Raw genomic sequence first — 19435 nt, forward strand, 5'->3', positions numbered from 1 at the left:
GCCATTGCATTTTAAGTGCTCATTATTAAACCATTTGTAGGCACGTTTCTGGTCATTGTTTTTTTTTCTCTATAAAGTTATACGTGTTTTATTATTGTAATTTAATTTATCCCATTTTGCTTCGACTCTCATATGAAGCAAAATGTAGGCTAATGCGGATTAAACTAAACTACTCATATTCATTGACATCTCATGTTTTTGCAGGTTATAACCAACTCCTTTTCGTATGCGTGATGATAAATCTGACATATAATCAAGTCGTCAACATTATTTCCAATGTGTTTTGTAATATCCGTGCTTGCTACTCGGTTCACTCCAAAGCTCATTACGAGTCGCGCATGTCTCGGTTCAATGATTCAGTGAGTCGTTGATTCCGGCATACGAATCGTTCTAAAAAAACTGAATCGTTCGGTCCTGTTTTTCGAACCGATTCATTGGAAAGATTCGACACAAAAGAACAACTCCGACATCGTTCGCTAGGGCTGAGCTTGAGCTCTCAATCAAATCCCAAAGACAAGGAGTAGGAAGCTCTGCGGAGACATGTAAGATGGCAGAGCTGCAGATGTTACTAGAGGAAGAAATTCCAGCCGGTAAACGAGCTCTCATAGAGAGTTACCAGAACCTCACGAGGGTCGCGGACTACTGTGAGAACAATTATGTTCAGGTAAGCGCGCGCGTGTTCCTCTGTTACTCGCTGATCTCCTCCAACACTGCTGTGGGGATCGGACAGGAAATATGGTTGTAAAATGGAAAAGCAGGGACGAACCGTTTGTGGCAGAACACATAAAGGGCGATACTTCAAAAAGCTTGATCCTATTTAAGTGGTTTGTAGATGAGATTTGTAATCGTGTTCGGGATTTGTATCGTTTACACTGAGGGTGTGTCTAGATACTGCAACTTTAGACACATGAAGTTTACTCATATCCACCAGAATTGTCTCAAACTTCAAAAAGGAGGATGTGAGATTTGTCTTGTGTTTAGAACGACACATCTCGGACTGTCTTGACGATAGACTTAGATTAGATGTGAAACACGTTCAACGGATTGTGTTTTCTTAAACTTGTTGTGAGAATTGACTTAATGTGTCAAATGGGAGCACGAGAGAGTCGAGCTTCAGTCATGATTTACAGATCATTGTTTCTCGTTTCTCATCAAATCTGCTTCCTCAAAGGGATCCCCCTTTTTAGTGGAACTTTAACATCATATAGCTTATTCGAATTTGAGACATAAATCTGATTTTACAGATAACGTACTTTATAATTTAACATAATTCATATAATTGCATTCATATAATAAAAATATTACTAATAAATAATGACAAATATGTATATAATTGCTTAAAATATGTATTAGTATGCATAATAATGTTTTTTTTGTTCTTACTATTAGAATAATTATTTATTTTTATCAAACTACGAAATAATATTTTTATTTCAAAAGCCTTTTTTTAAAAAATAAACAATTTTTTTTTATAGAACACCCCCCCTAAAAATAAAAACTTCTCTTTTTGATTTCATTTATTTGTATTGCATTTATAAAACTTTAAATATTTATTATTATATAGTACATCATATATTTTAATTACATTTATTTATTTAATTTTAACTCATAAATTATATTCATTATTTATTTGAAAGAATTTGCCTTTTTTAAATGTAAGTAAAAATAAACAAACTTGCATAAAAAATTATATTAAAAAGAGAATGATTTATGTGGCAAAATGAATATAGTTTATTTTATATTTTTTTAGATAATACAATTATTTATATGTAAATAATTGCTTGAAATATTTATTAGTGGATATATAATACATTTAATACATTTATTTAATTTTGCTGTATATTTAATCAAATTATATTATTAAACGAATACATTATAATATTATTAAGTAAAAAATAAACAAACATGGAAAAATAAAAAAATATATAAAGAGAAGGGTTTATGTATTTATGATCTGGCAAAATTATTTTTTCTTTTAACAGTTTATTTTATTTTTATTACATTAATATAATAAAAATATTTATGTATATAATTGCTTTAAATATTTATTAGGATGCATAATGTATTTTATTTTGTTCATACTATTCAATCCAATTATTGTATTCAACTTTTTATTAAACTCATAAATTATATTCATTTTTTATTTGCCTTTTTAAAAATGTAAGTATATATAAACAAACAGAAGGAAGGGTTTATGTATTTATGATCTGGCAAATTATTTAAAAAAAAATTACTAGTTTTTTTATTGCATTCATATAATAAAAACATTTGTATATAATTGCTTTAAATATTTATTAGTGCATATAATACATAATTTTGTTTTAATTAATTCAATTATTAAATTAAACACCTAAATTATATTCATTATTTATTTGAAAGAATTTAAAAAAAATTGTAAATTAAAGTAAACATGTATGAAAAATGGAATCAAAAAGAGAAGGATTTATGTATTTATGATCTGGCAAATGATTTGTTTAATCATTTATCATTATGACTGGAATTTTTCTAAGTGTTCAACAGCGCTTAATGATCCTCCTCCTGTCAAAAGAGTTCAGGGACCGGTTGCATAAACCGTTAAGACTAGTCTTACAAGTTAGACATACATTTTTTTCTTTAAGACTGTTCATATTTTTTTTAATCATTTACATAAAAACTAAAGGCTTAATTTGATACGAAAAGTAAGACTGAATGCCACTTGCCTAACTGCTAGTGGCTCATACTAGATCTTAAAACACTGTCTTAACATAATGGCTTAGTTTATGCAACTGGCCCCAGTGCTCTCTTCATGTACAGCCTGTAAGGAACATTTACAAAAAGTGACATCCTCTGTAATCATTAGCGTCCCATGTTTGCAAATAGCGTCGAGTTTAACCTCTGTCTTTCTAACCAATATTTCTCTCGAGATGCAAAACATCTGTTAGAAGTGTCTAAGATCGAGCCACAGGTGAGATCTCATGTGCCAAACGGCACCATCAAGATGTTTATCAAGGCTTAATTGCATTGCAATTCCTTAAGAAAAAGTTGCTCGACAGGTAGCGCCGCATTTGATGGAAAAGCCGCCCGTCAGGTTTGATGTAAAATGGCAACCCTTTCCTCCACATGACCGAGCACGCTTCGAGTCGCACCGATACTACAGCAGCGACCACAGAAGAGGATGACTCAGATGGGAAACCAATCACTAGCTCTAGTGTTCAAGTCCCGGCTTGACAGTACGGCCTGCAGGCTACCATGTGGCTTTTTTTCCACCCTGCATCATGCCTGAGCGCAGGATGAAGGCACTTCCTGTGAATGACTGTGTCGCTGCGGTGATGCAGCAGCAGATGGTGGGAGTGGGTCTTTGTAACCAGGACAGCCCCTGCCCCACTTTCTCATGTTCTGTGTGTGTGCGCGAGAGAGAGGCATGTGAAGCATGTAAGGAGTGTCGTGAAGTCGATCGTCTCCTCCAGGGCCAGGGCAGGTCGCGCTGCTGTTTCTAGCCTGCATGTGGAAATGTTGATCTTTCACTGTCTGGATTTAATCAGAGATGACATCCGGAGACCTTATGTTTTACCCAGAATCCAAAGAATGTGTCAAAGGACTAGTTGATTTACTCCTCATTCTGTTCCAAAAGCCTTATGACTTTCTTTTTAAAGTGGAACATGAAAAGAAAAGTTCAGCAGAATGGTATTTTCGATTAAAGTAGACCGTGACCAATGGCTGTCAAACTCTAAAAAGCCCCATATGCTGTTTTGGTCATGTCAAAAAGACACAAAATATACCATAAAAGTACTCCGTGGTGGACAAAGCAATCCAATCAAGTGCTTGAGTAAAAGTTAAAGTGCCTCTGTGATGCTTATACGGATATATGACCTCTCATGTAGTGTGTAATATCGCTGTTTGTGAATGTAAAAAGTCTGCAAAGTTTGGAGTGATTGTCTTCCAAAAGAAAGAACTGATTCTGAACTGCTTGTATCCATAGACGACGCACCTTCACTCTCTTCCATTGTAGAAAAGTCAATCCCTGCGTCCCAATGGCCATACTCTCCATCCTAAATAATATGTGAGATTAGAATAAGTGTGTCCCAAAGCGTAGTATGTTGAAAAGAGCATGTCAAAAGTCCCCGTATGGCATGGGTCTTCAACCGGGGGTCCGCAGGGGGTCGTCGATTAATGTTAGATCACAAATAATTTTTGGATAAAAAAAAATTATAACATGGGGGAAAAAAAACATCACAAAGTCAAATTCAAATATAAGCACCTTGAAAAGAAAGCAGAGCACCCTCCATTGATACTGTAATAGTTTAATATTATTGGCGGAACAGATTTGGCAAACACTGCGTTGAGTTTGCGCTCTGGAGAACGTGAGATGTTCAGTGTACAGCGTGTTTGGCAGCGCTGAGTAATGTAGCCAATCATAGACATGCTTATTGATTTCTGGAACGCAATGGCCAATCAGAGGTGTTTAAGTTAGAATCCACTCACCGCTCAAAACGCCTCAGTGCTGAGTTCTGCTCGCTTTCGAGAATTCTCTCATTAAAGCTGCTGTCTGTAACTTTTTTTGTGTTCAAGATTTAAAAAAATATATATAATGAGAATGTACAACATGAATCCATTTTCCAAACCGTGTTTTTGTCTTGCCCTGAATTAGGGATCGACCGATATGGATTTTTTTTTTTTTTTTTTTTTGCCGATACCGATTTTTTTTTTTTCATCAGCCTTAGCCGATGACCGATATGGGGCTGCCGATTTTCTTAAACCGATATTTGGAGATATTTTGATACTGCTTTTGCTACTTTTGACACAATGATCATGATGATAATGTTACAAGTCTCAATTTAAAAAAGGAACATTTATTGAACTAAAAAAAAACAATATTTAACAAATAATAAAAACAGGTGAGGTAGAACAAAAAAAAAAATTAAGTGCTGAAAATAAATTCTGAAAATAAATATTTAAGCATAAATAAAATAATTACACTATTGCACACAGTAGCAACAAGCAAGCAGAATAATAAAGTGCACACTGACTGTACTGAACTTAATTTTAAAAGTAACCAACTATTTACAACCTAGTCATTTAATGCTTAGGTGCGCTTAACTTAATCTCTTGTAGAGCAATTCAGGAAAAAACCTCCCAATGCTCCACGTGAAACTTCGGTCTTCCGACCTTTTACCATAGTGTCAATTCTCTATTGATTTTGATTCATATGCGCGAGGGAGGGAGAGCAAGACCGTTTGAAGACCGTTTGACTGCCCCTCCTCCGGGTGGAGGTGTGGACGCCTGTCTGTAAATAATGCCGGGGGGGAAACTATCGGCGAACGCAAATATCGGCCCGATAAATCGGTCGATCACCACCCTGAATCATATTGGTACACTTATAATAAGTGTTTATATTAGGACTATTTCAGACCGGTCTGGTAGGAACCTCTGCGGAGGAGCACAGTCCCTGCGTGACTCGCCATAGACATAAACAGAGAGAAGTAGCTCCGGCTGCAATGTTCTTCCGCAAGACGCATACAGTTCTGCTTATTAACCGCTAGAGCGCAAAAAGTTACACACTGCAGCTTTAACAAAGACACGACGTATGTAAGAGTTTCATTATTCAGTGTAGACAACTTTACTGATTTTGATCATGATTGTATGTGACTGATTGTAAAGTGAGCGCTCTTTCGAGGCTATAGCTATAATCCATTGAATAAAAGTATTGTTTTTCATGCTGGAGGAATGACGGCCATTTACACGCTGCAAAGTTTTGGAAGTGACGTCTACATATAAATGTGTGATTGACTCCCGAAATTGCAATTGACCGTGATAACAAGCACGGGACAAAAATATTAAATTTAATTAATTTTATATATATATTAGGGCTGTCAAAAGATTAATCGCATCCAAAATAAAAGTTTGTTTACATAATATATGTGTGTGTACTCTGTTAATTATTATTTATATATAAATACACACACAAGCATGTATATATTTAAGAAAAAAATATTATTTTTATATATAAAACATTTATATTTATACATATTATAGATTATATAAATGTATATACAGTATATACATGCAAATATTTCTTAAATATATACATGAATGTGTGTGTATTTATATATAAATAATAATTAACAGAGTACACACACACATACACATAAACACAAACTTTTATTTTGGATGCGATTAATCGCGATTAATCTTTTGACAGCCCTATTATATATATATATATATATATATATATATATATATTAGTGTGTAATATAATATAGATAGTAATATGTATAACTAGGTTATACAAGTTTTTTTGTAAACTTGAAACTAAAGTTCAAGTAAATATTTAATTGTCCATCTGACAGTAAAATTAAAATGTGAATTTTTAATAAACTTGTAGCTAAGGTTCAGGTAAATGTTTAATTATCCATCTGATTAGTAAAATAAATGTATGACTCTGCAAATCAATTAAAATAATTTACAACAACTGCAGCAATAATTTATTGCAACATGTTGTTTATTATGATGCATAAATCTCAATTTTAACAATGAAAAGTAATATGCAGTCATGCGTGCAGCAACAATGTGCTGATCTACTGACTTAACATAATATAACTTATTCTCAATCATAATATAAGTTGTTTCTATTAATAATAGGGATGCACCGATATGAACATTTTGGCCGATACCGATAACCGATAATTCTTAATATTTGAAAGCCGATAACCGATATATTGGCCGATAAATCTAAATACAAATTTTAATAAACTCTGAGAGTCTGATTACAAAAACAAAAGGCTCACCATTAAAAGCCATGTCCCAAACACTTCAACATTAATCAAACCTATACACTACAGTAGCCTATTTGAACCAGTGTGAGATTCCTTACCTTTTCAAATAAATTGTACACTCCTATGGCCAAATTTTTTTTTTTAACACTTTACAATAAGGTTTAATTTTTGTTAGTATTAGTTAACCAACAATGAATGAACAATACTTCAACAGGATTTATTAATTTTAGTTCATGTTAATCTCAACATATTCAGACCCAAAGTTGTGTCTTTTAACATTAGGTATGAACTGTGAATGGACTGTTACAAAACACAAACATTTTATTACTAAAAGAAACAAAGGTTATTGCTCTCTGTTTGTTCATGATAGTTAATGCATTAATAAAATGAGACCTTATTTGTAAAATGTTACCAAAAATTATATTGTCTAAAAAATACAAATAATATACCTAAATAATGCAAACAAGTAATTGAACAGCATTACTGAGGCTGCATAATAAAGAATCAGAATGCAAGTGCATGAAATAACCTCCGCACAGACGATAAAGAAATGGTTTTAATCAAACCATATTGTTGATGGAAATGATACGAGAACAATAAAAGTGCTAATTATAAAAATTAATGCTTCTGTGTTTTTAAAAAAAAAAAATATGTTTAATATTACAGTAATAGTAAACATCTGTAATATTAGTCTAGTCTATTAGGAATAATGTTGCTGTTTGAGAGCGCGCTGAAGCTGGAGAGAATGAACGAACAACCATAAACTGAAGCGCTTAGAAGTTTAATTAACAACTAAACGCATCATATATGAGAACAATCAGATATTTATACAAAATAAATATAATATTACAACTTATATTAGCACAAAATCACGCATAGGTGAAGGGTTATAACTCCTGTGGATGCTCTTCCCCTGTTTGAGAGCGTGCTGAAACTGAAGATGATCACCGGTACAGTGAAGCACTGCGGGTTATTGACTTAACCAAACACATCCTATATGACTTTAATCAGATGTTTATACTACAAAAACGTAATATTACGACTTACATATGCTTAAAATGACGCGAATGCACAAGCGAACTTGACTGTGCTGGTCAGAATGCGTTGTTGACGCTTCCCACAACAGCGCGCTGAAAAACAACTAAACCCAGAGAATTCACTACGTTTTATAACAGAAATATTCTCATTGCAGTGTTATGTATAGGACAGTCCCAGTAGTTATTAATGCTGTGCATTTCTGTTTGAAATGCGCGCGCCGGTACAATGAAGTGCTTTACTGCATCGTTAATTAACTCAACCAAACGCATCCTATATGGGATTATATACACAAAATAATAAATATAATATTACAACTTACAATGGCACAAAAGGCTGTGAATGCACAAGCAAACTTGACTGTGCTCGTCATGAAGGTGTAACTCCGTGGGCGCGCGCTGAAGCTAACCGGTACAATGAAGTGCTTTACTGCATCGTTTATTAACTCAACCAAACGCATCCTATATGATATTACATACACAGAATAATAATAAATATAATATTACAACTTACAATGGCACAAAAGGCTGTGAATGCACAAGCGAACTTGACTGTGCTCGTCATGAAGGTGTAACTCCGTGGGCGCGCTCTTCCCTCAACAAACACGCTGAAACACAACGCTCTTTTACAGCCTATTCTATTCTCATTATCATTTTATGTAGATTATAGAAGACTTGCGCTGCACATGTTGCACATAACTGTATTTTCCTTTTCGAAATGATTCCAAACATATTTAGAGCAATTCAAACCCATCATGGTAGACAGCGCGTCCCTCTCAGCTGAAGGAAATAATACATTATCTATCGGCTTGACTATATCGGTCAAATTTTCTTATTGGACCGATAACGATAACATCAAAAATAATCATTTATCGGCCGATAACGATATGTTGCCGATATATCGTGCATCCCTAATTAATAATGCTTAATATGTATCTGTTTGACACCCTTTGTTTCGGGGGTCCCTGCTCCGTGTCTCTATCGCCTAAGGGGTCCCTGCCCTGAAAAACGTTGAAGACCCCTGCCGTATATTCTGCTATTTCCGGTGTGGATCTGTGCACACTCTAAAGGCTCATATTGCCCACAACAAGGGGTGGAACGGTTCTCGGTAAAAAATCGAACCATGCGGTTCGGCACGCACTTGCAACGGGTTCATCTCAAATCTTATGACGCATCTATAATATGGTTTGTTGAAAATAACGAGTAAAACAGACAGACAGAGTTGGGTTAATGTATGTTTTTGTCGATGGATACACATTCTGGCTTCCCAATACATTACAACAACAGTGGTGATCAAAAAGCATGGACAAAACAGTCACTCTTGTATGTGAGTGCCGTATGCTCTAATGTGACTCACTCAGTGATATACGCCGTCATCACCCGGGTGTTGATAGCACGTGAGCGCAGGTGAGACCTGAACAGCACATGATGCTATCTGTGTTTAAACTAAACTCATGTAAGCCTTGCTAATTTAAACATTTGCCCATTTAAACATTCAGAGCAAGACGCGAAAGAGAACAAGGGCAAGCTGAGAGGAGATTTGTGTGTGTGTGCGTGTGTGTGTGTGTGTGCACTCATCTGAAGCCACCAAGCGGCAACCTCCCGCTCCCTCCAGATAAATTAAGTAAGAATTGTGCATCTGTCCCAATGTCATTGTATAGAAAAGAGCAGCCTGGACATTCTGCCAAACTTCTCTTTTTGTGTTCAACAAAAGAAACAAAGTCAGGATTTGGAACGACATGAGGGTGATTAAATGATGATTACAATATTTTATTTATTTGAACTTTTCCTTTGAGACCCTTGCATTTAACACTAGTAAGAATTAGGGATCGACCGATGCCGATTTTTTTTCATCAGCCTTAGCCGATGACCGATACGGGCTGCCGATTTTCTTGAGCCGATATTTGGAGCCGATACTGCTTTTGCTCCCTCAATTTACATCATAAAAATGACGCAATGATCATGATGATAACAATTTAACAAGTCTCAATTTAAAAAAAGGAACATTTATTGAACTAAAAAAGAACTTTATTTAACAAATAGTAAAAACAGGTGAGGTAGAACAAGAAAAAAAAGAGTTCAGTGGTGAAAAGAAATATTTAAGCATAAATAAAATAATTACACTATTGCACACAGTAGCAACAAGCAAGCAGCATACTAAAGTGCACACTGACTGTACTATACTTAATTTTAAAACTATTTACAACCTAGTCATTTAATGCTTAGTGTACTTAACTTAATCTCTTGTTGAGCAACACCAGCGTTAATTCAGGAAAAAATCTCCCAATGCTCCACGTGAAACTTCGGTCTTCCGACCTTTTACCATCGTGTCAATTCTCAATTGATTTTGATTAAAGGTCCTGTTCTTCGTGATCCCATTTTTCAAACTTTAGTTAGTGTGTAATGTTGCTGTTAAAGCATATATAATACCTGTAAAATTATAAAGCTCAAAGTTCAATGCCAAGCCAGATATTTTATTTGACAGAAGTTCCCTTTCAAAGCCTACAGCGAACGGCCGGTTTGGACTACATCCTGGTACTTCCTGCTTTAATTACGTCAGTAGAACAGTTTGTTGACGAACCTCCGCCCACAAGAATACGCAAAAAAGGGGGCGTGGTCTTGTTGCTCCCTCGTGGAGAAGAGGAAGTGTTGCGTTCGGTTCGGTTGCGTTTGTCGCCATGTCGTTCAGACGCTGTTATTTTCATCCCGGAGTCAAAAAACCTGTGTTTGGCCTTCAGGGGCTGTAGTTTGAGCGCGTTCATCTCCCCGCTATGGTAAGAGGCGTGACCTTTCCGGGCAACGTGCCCTAAGCTGCTGTCGAATCACAACACGGGAACCGCTGGCACAATCAGAACTCGTTACGTATTTCTGAAGGAGGGACTTCATAGAACGAGGAAATTCTCAGGCCGTTTTGAGGACAGTGAAAACAGCAGTATACAGATAAGTAAATTGTGTGAAAAATACTGTTTTTTTTTACACATGAAACATGAACACATGTTATATTGCACACTGTAAACACAATCAAAGCTTCAAAAAAACACGAAAAACGGGACCTTTAATATGCGCGAGGGAGGGAGAGCAAGACAGTTTGAAGACAGCAAGTGCATGCGCGCGGCCGGAGGAGGGGTGCGCTCTCTGCTCGTTCTCTCAGCAACACATGCGACCAGCGAAACAGTCGGTCTCATCACTCACCGATAAGCCAAATAAGGCTTTAGCGGGATAAAAATTCACATTGGAAGCCGCCAAAAAACACAGTATGTGACGGCCGGTGTTGATTCTGTGGCGCACCACCGCGACTTAGTCTATGTGTGGTGTGGGAAACACTGGAGAGAGACACACACACACACGTCCAAACCCACGGCCAGGTGGTCGCTGAATAAAACTCCCACAAATACCACGGTACAACGTCGGCATTACTTAATCCTATGACCAGTGTTCGTAAAAGCTACCGTATGCATACGGATAGCCTACAACTTAGCTATTTGCAGCTCCCTAAATACAATGGCAAGCAGTTTTATAGACGAGCCATTCAGCAATTGCGTTTTCCTTTTGGACGCACAAACTTGCTTAGCTATAGTTGCAAGCACATATAAAGCAACGTGTTTCCACTTTTAACGTGTATGGCAATATTTCAACTAAGTCAAACAGTTAAAAGATGCTGTGAAAGTTTAAAACGTATCGTTGTCTTGAAGAGAAGATTCCAGCACTGCTAGTGGGGGAGGGGCAGTGCATGAACTGCAGTCTCAGGCAACACAGAGCTGCCTGTGGACGCCTGTCTGTAAATAATGCCGGGGGAAAAATATCGGCGAAAGCAGCAGCCTTGTATCGGCCGATACACGTATAAATCGCAAATATCGGCCCGATATATTGACCAGCCGATATATCGGTCTAACACTAGTAAGAATGTTCTATGCATGCTTTAAGTAAAATTTCTGGTGGTTAATGTTTTGTATAATGTGTTTAAAATACCCCCAGAGCCCAATTTGCATGTTTGGCCAGCAACTGTTCCTCTTTTGGAATTCAAGACGGCGGGCTGCTGTAACCTCTGTGGACAGGTTGACTTCTGACAAGGATGCATTAATGAACACAAGCCACCTGGCTTGGCGAGAAAACGCTCTTGAACAGGTGGTGGACCGCCACTGCTATGCGCATAAATATGAAATTGATACACAAGTTAAGAGTGGAGAAGCAAGTGCTCTGGTACGAACATGTATTGATGTTTCCTGCAGTCATTTTTCGTTTTTCCATCTCCTGGCTGGGTTTCTGTTGAGTTTAGGTGGCCCGCTCTTATTGAGCTTGGCCTGCTCAATGGCACTTGTTAGCAGTCTCTCAGCGTTCTGCCCTGCATGACTCAAGCACTGTCTTCAGCAAACCAAGTGTTCTGCAGACTAGGTTTTCCTTATAATAGGACAAGTGTGAAGATTTCTGCCCACTGTTCCAGCATGGCTTCTCTGTGGAGGATGTTGGCATTGTGTACAGAACAATAAGTCTGATTTTATTGTGATTATAAAAGGCCTACAGCAGAACTTGTGAAAAGACAAGAGACACTGAAAAATGTAGCACTAGATAGGTCAAATACGAATTACTGTAGAGTTTCCTTGATATTTTGGGACTTGTCTGTGCTGAAGTCACCACCGTGAAGCTAGGTTGTGCAAATCCGGTTGTGCATGTACAGTACATGCTGAAATTTGCATACATGTGCATACATACAAAAACTAGGGCTGCCCTGACTAAAGATTTTCCCAGTCGACTGTTAGTCGTTCATGTAAGCCATTACTATGAGCCATATATAATGAGCATTTAAAATATAAATTAAGCACTACAGCACACACAAGACTTGCTTTAGCGATACCGGCAAACATTGCCTGAATTTTTTTGGGATCAGAACGCATACAAAATATATAACCTATAATATATGTTGTCAACTTAAAAAAAAAAACTTAACACAAATATTTTTAAAATGTTGGACATATGTAAATGATAAACAAATGTATAAATAAATAAATATACAGCAAACTGAAATGCCTTAGAGTAGGGTTGCAATGTTTCCAGAAACTTTCCAGGATTTTTGGAACCTTCCTATGGAGGACCAAACCTGCAGAAATGACAAATAAATTAGTATACAAATATGTAAATGTACAAAAAGATAAATAAATGTGATAATAGGACAATAAATAACTGATTAAAAATGAATATTTATTTTATCAAGTCATTTATTCTATTTAAATTTTGTATTATCTTTCCCTTAATGTGTTATTTTCTGCTTCTATACATTTAAAAATATATATATATATATATTTTTAAACTTTTTTTAATTTGTTAATAAGGTTGCTAGGGTGTTCTTGGTGGTTGTTTACTGGCCCAAGTCTTGAATAATTTGGTCCTTAATTCAATACCTCTTTCTATGTAATCTATTGGATTTTTCCCACCAATTTTGAAATAGTTTTTTTTTCTCTTCACAATAGTAGCAAAGACTACAGCTAGTTCAACGACTGAAGCGTGATCATTCAGCTTGCAGAATAGATAGTGACCTGGATTCTTTTTTCATACCACATTGGCCGATGTGGTTTTTAAATCATTTCCTATAAGAAGGACCTCAGTGCCAGTGCTGTGAGAACTTTCAGACTCATTGATGAAAGTTGTAAAATACTTTAGAACCAGACTGAGGTTATGTGTGTTTTAGCTTTTTTAATCTAGCTGTTTGTCCTGTGGCCTTCATAGGTGTGGCTTGTTTCTCTTTGGATGAGTCAGTGAGTCTGGATAAGGGTGGTGCCATCCAGGGCAGATTGTCGTATCTTGGGCTGTCCTTCTCAGCCTGGGGCCTGGGCTTTTCTCTTGCAGGGCTTCGATGTCTATTTTTAATATAGCTTTGATACCTTCCTCATCATATTCCTAATCGTCTGGCTAGATCACCGCTAACTTGGACTGTTTTACACTGCACAAACATTAAGGACAGGACACTTGCTTCTTTTTGAGACAGACCACACTGAAAGGAATGTCTTGCCGTTCATTGATGGAGTCAGATGTTGATTCAGTAACCGCTTGATGGATTTAGTGAGTTCATTCAGTGAAGGATTTCTCTGAATCATTCGAATTGGTAACTCTTGAGTTTGTGAGTGTTATTAAGTGATTAAAAAAAACCACTTGTTTTTCAGTGCCGCTTGATAGACAAATTAGTTTTCTTGCTGTTTTTTGCAACCTAGGCTCGTTGTTCAGTTTTCTCAGTACAGTAAACCCTACATTACACCTTACTAATAGTGTGTGAAGCTCTTTTATAGTGACTCGTGTTTCACAGAACTCATATACCGAAGCAATCCACAGTGCAATGCTGTACCAGTTACTGAGCAAGTTTACCATGTCAGGAAAAGCCATACATATGGAGCTGTTTATGTGATGCAAACGTGAATATGTATTAATTTACAAACCATGCCCTATGTTAAAGGGTTAGTTCACCCAAAAATGAAAATTCTGTCATTAATTACTCACCCTCACGTCGTTCGAGACCCGTAAGACCTCCGTTCATATTCGGAACACAAATGAAGATATTTTTGTTGAAAGCTGATGGCTGAGAAAGGCTTCAGATAGGCCTCCATTGGCATTCAGTACACTTATACTCCCAAGACGGATAAAAGGCACTCAAAACATCGTTACAAAGTCCATCTCACCACAGTGACTCTACAATAATCTTACGATGCGACGACAATAGTTTTTGTGCGCAAAAAAAATCAAAATAACACCTTTTTCCAACTTGTTACTGCCTTCCGTGTGTGCCTCCACGACGCATGCGCGAGAATATGACGCAGATCCGGCGTTCGGACAGATGACCCAGAAGTGATTTGTTTACAATCAGAGGAAGACGCGCGTATCTCAGCTGTTGGATTCTACATTGATCGTGCTTTAGGTCTCGGCGTAGTGCTCAAAATGGGGTTAGAGTGTGCATTTCATGGATTCCCAAACCCCGGCGCTACGTCATATTCTCGCGCATGCGTCGTGGAGGCACACGCGGAAGGCAATAACAAGCTGGATAAAGGTGTTATTTTGATTTTTTTTTTGCGCACAAAAACTATTGTCGTCGCATCGTAAGATTATTGTAGAGTCACTGTGGTGAGATGGACTTTGTAACGACATTTTAAGTGCCTTTTATCGGTCTTGGGAGTATAAGTGTACTGAATGCCAATGGAGGCCTATCTGAAGCCTTTCTCAGCCATCAGCTTTCAACAAAAATATCTTCATTTGTGTTCCGAATATGAACGGAGGTCTTACGGGTCTCGAACGACATAAGGGTGAGTAATTAATGACAGAATTTTCATTTTTGGGTGAACTAACCCTTTAAAGGAGTTTTTAGGAAGGAACCTTGTGAAAATGAGTGTTTATTAATCGATAATCTGCCCCTGTAATAGGGATGGCTCGATACCACAATTTTGTCTTCGGTACGGTACCACAATCTAATACCGAAGTACCGATATTAAATCGATACCATACAGGGTCTGAATTTTGATGCGGGTATTGCGCATAATTTTACTCACTCTCGCAAGTTTTGGGTTTATGAAGCGGGAAATTACCGCAAATGTTTATTATTAAATTAATCAACAAAGATTATCACATCAATCAGTCATTTGGAAACTTTTTTGTAAGTAATTTTCAGCATTACTGCGCGTCTCCATTCTCTCAAAATGAGCAAATTGCTTCTGGCTTCAAAAGACATCGCACCTGCACTATAAAAGCATCTGCGCGCTCAGATTCAACACTTTCGCTTCCGTTGCGGGACAGCTGACGGAAATCACTGCCCTCGCCAATTTGAACATGCAAGCGATTTTATAGCATTTCGTAATACATATGGGATGAGAGCTTAGAGAGAGTTTTCTTTGCGCTCATGCCAACAACAAACACACACACACACACAAGCCTAAAGAGCTTGCGCATTCCAAATTAAGTTGTTTTTCCTCAGTCAAATACACTCAAAATTATGTCAAAAATGTCAATCTTTAGTGAGTAGTTACATAAACACAGTTGGGTATGTCTTTCGCGGATGTAAATAGTGCAATAGTATGCGTGCAAATATTATGAGGTCTAAACGTCACTGGTTGAAACGAACGGTGGAGATTTTCTTTATATTTAAACGATACGATCTTATGTATGTGTGTTAATCAGTGTTAAAAGAAAAATGTCTAAATTAGATCGTTAGAATTATGCACTCACCTGTCGATCTCTTAATGTCTTACAAGTCAGGAATTAAGTGACAGATGCTTGGCAAGGTTTGATGGTTCTTCAGCAGTTTTAAAAGCAAAGTACTTCCAAATTTCACGTCTACTCCTCTCTTTATTAATGAGTTTTGTGCTTGTTGAGTGAGATTCAACTGCTGTATTCATCTTGTTCTGTTGCCACATTTGCCGGTTTCACGTCAGTTTGGGTATCGCGCTGCCACCTAGCGGTGAACTTCGGAACAGCAGCATATACCGAAATGAGCAAAATCATGATATCGTACCGTTTGAAATAAAATGTATACCGGTATTTTTCCAGTACCGGTATACCGCGCATCCCTACGGTACGGTACCACAATCTAAGACCGAAGTACCGATATTAAATTGATACCATACAGGCTCTTAATTTTGAATTGGCGGGAAATTACCGCAAATGCTTATTATTAAATGAATCAACGAAGATGATCAAATCAGGCATTTGGAAACTTTCTTGTGAGAAGTAATTTCAGCAATACTGCGCGTCTCCTTTCTCTAGCTCTCAAAATGTGATAATTGCTTCTGGCTTCAAAAGGCATCACACCTGCACTATAAAAGCAATCTGCGTGCTCTGATTCAACACTTTCACTGTCGTTTCGGGAAAGCTGACGGAAATCACTTGCCCACGTCTTTTTAAACCTTGCCAATTTGAACATGCAAGCAATTTTATAGCATTTCGTAATGCATGGGATGGGAGCTCTTTGAGAGCGAGTTCTCTTTGCGCTCATACCACCACGCCTGTGCACACTGGGACGATTTTCGTGTGCGCTTATCGCCAGCGTTTTTCGAGACGTTTTTTGTCGCGTCTTTGTGTTCACACCTAATCGATTTTCACTGCCGATTTAAAGATTGAAACTGCACATTCAGTAGATAGCGCTCCCGGTACACAAGGTGGTGCTGCGCCACTTTACGCTTCTGACACTCACTTGTCACACAGAAGAAGAAGTGAGACAGTATTTACGTGCTTACCAAAACCATTCACACACTTTTTGCTAACTGGCAAGCAGCATTAGCAGTAGGGCTGCAACGACGCGTCGACGTCGTCGATGACGTCGACTACGAAAATACGTCGACGTGCGTGAAATGCGTCGACGCGTCGGCGGCACATTATTTACGTTCTAGAATGGAACAGAAGATCTAGAATAATGGCAGCTTCTGCTCCCGGGCATAGTGAAAATGATCATTTATCATATAAAGCCAGACCGCGACATTCAAAAGTGTGGGAGTAGCCTACTTTAAACAGAAGCCGAATAAAACTGTGCTTTGTTCGCTCTGTAACGCCGGTTTCACACTGCACGCGGTGGCAGAGCGGAATCTGTGCGCGTGGAGAGCGGGAGCTTTCACACTGCCAGTCAGTGTTGCCAAGTCCGCTTTTTTCCGCGGAATTGGGCTACTACTTCTACACTGTTGCCGCGGGCTGTGTCTCATGTCCGCGGGTTGAAGCAAAGACACACACATATTTAACCCCCCGAACGCGATGTTTACCAGAGAACCTCCCCGAAACGCGATTGGGCTTGTTTTGGGCTAGTTTTGAGTAACGAATGGGTGGGTTTTGTTGTGTAAACCTGGCAACCCTGCTGCCAGTATTCTCTCGCGCAGCTGAACGCGCCACGCGTGTATTGCAACAGACGGTCACATTTTTCGGGGTTCTTCTCCGACCCCAGTAAGTCTCGTGCTTTTATTTATTATGGGCTGCATATATCTCCTGTTAATGCGACCCGGTTCCCCTCTGTCCCAAACACATATGCATAATAACATGCTGTATATAGGTAGTTTGCATGATTAAAGTAACATTAAAGTTAAGATATGCCTCTAGCTTTAATAATTTAAATGTGTCTTTGAAGTTTGGGCAAAAACTTCTGGCAGCTTTAGTCGTTGTTTATGCACATGCATCTTCAAAATAGACGACTAGTTATAAATTAAAACTATGCTGAAAGCTCCTGTATGTGAACCTTTTGCAGATAAATACAAGTGCATTTTCGTTTACTATTGACACAAATCAATAAGTAAATCATACTCAACTACTATAGTAAACAACTTTTCCTAATTAGGCTTACTCTGTATACATTTTATGATGAATAGTATCATTATATATTATGTTTAAAAAGCTTCTTGTGTTCATATATTTCATTATAAAATGGCATAGGCCTACCCTACTATGTACACTACCCTTCCTGAAATACAATTAATATTGTCATCATTCATTGATTTCATGTTAAAATAATATACAAATTCACTACCCTCTTTGAAATACAATAATCAGTAAAAAAGAATAATAAGATTAATCTGGAAAAATAATCGTTAGATTAGTCGACTAATCGAAAAAATAATCGTTAGATTAGTCGACAGAAAAAATAATCGTTAGTTGCAGCTCTAATTAGCAGTTCATCTTCTTCTTTGTTTACTTACTTTCTCTTCGTCGTATCATTGTGTGTTCGGCAAGACCGTTTTGTGCTTGAGCGCCACCAAGTCGTGTTTTACTGTAACTTCAGCAGCTCCAGGCACGTGAACAAAAGTGGCGTTCTCATTGGTTGGCCAGTTTTTAACGCGCCACGTCAAAACAAAAAAACGAACCCACAGTGTTTTTTTTTTTAAATGATGCTTTTACACCTGCCGTTTTGTGCGTCGGTATGCACACTCACATTGGCGCCCTTTGTTTAGTCACAAGGCATTAAACATAGGCAATAAACGCACGAGAAAATCGTCCCGGTGTGAACAGGCCTTAAAGAGCTTGCGCTTTCCAAATGAAGTTTTCATTTAGTCAAGAATTGTCTTAATTATGTCAAAAATTTCCATCTTTAGTGAGAAGTCACATAAACATTGGTTGTGTCTTTCGCGAATGTAAATAGTGCAATAGTATGCGTGCAAATAATATGAAATCTAAACATCACTGGTTGAAATCGAACGCTGGAGATTTCGTTATACATTTAAACGATACGGTCTTATGTATGTGCGTAAATCAGTGTTAAAAGAAAATATTAGATCGTTTGAATTATGCACTCACCTGTCGATCTCTAAATGTCTTGTACAAGACAGGAATGGCAAGTGACAGATGTTTGGCAAGGTTTGATGGTTCTTCTTCAGCAGTTTTATAAGCAAAGTAATTCCAAATTTCACGTCTACTCTCTTTACTGATTAGCTTTGGTCGTGTTGAGTGAGATTTAACTGCTGTATTCATTTTATTCTATGTTGCCACATTTGCCGGTTTCACGTCAGTTTGGGTAGCGCACTGCCACTAGGGGTGTAACGGTACACGTATTCGTATTGAACTGTTTCGGTACAGGGCTTTCGGTACGGTGCGCACGTGTACCGAATGGTTATGAATGCAATCTTTAACAGTTAACAGTCGGCTTGTTTAAAGCGCGCAACACACTTCAATCCGAGTTCCCACACGAACTTATTGAGTATTCAG

The 19435-nt window shown here is 37.6% G+C and overlaps 2 protein-coding genes across 17 annotated transcripts in view; one reads left to right on the forward strand and one right to left on the reverse strand.

Annotated features, from left to right (window-relative positions):
- Positions 1-19435, reverse strand: part of LOC307119970 (NACHT, LRR and PYD domains-containing protein 3-like) — a 333135-nt gene that overhangs the window by 7031 nt on the left and 306669 nt on the right. The window lies entirely within an intron of this gene.
- Positions 453-19435, forward strand: part of abi1a (abl-interactor 1a) — a 94376-nt gene continuing 75393 nt past the window's right edge. For all 16 annotated transcript variants that reach the window (XM_079806755.1, XM_079806752.1, XM_079806763.1 and 13 more), the window contains exon 1: positions 453-664. In XM_079806755.1, the coding sequence (XP_079662881.1) occupies positions 548-664 (117 nt within the window). In that variant the 5' untranslated portion in view covers positions 453-547. The remainder of the gene's footprint in view (positions 665-19435) is intronic.

This window comes from Gobio gobio, assembly GCF_949357685.1.
Source record: "Gobio gobio genome assembly, chromosome: 23".
Taxonomy (NCBI): domain Eukaryota; kingdom Metazoa; phylum Chordata; class Actinopteri; order Cypriniformes; family Gobionidae; genus Gobio; species Gobio gobio.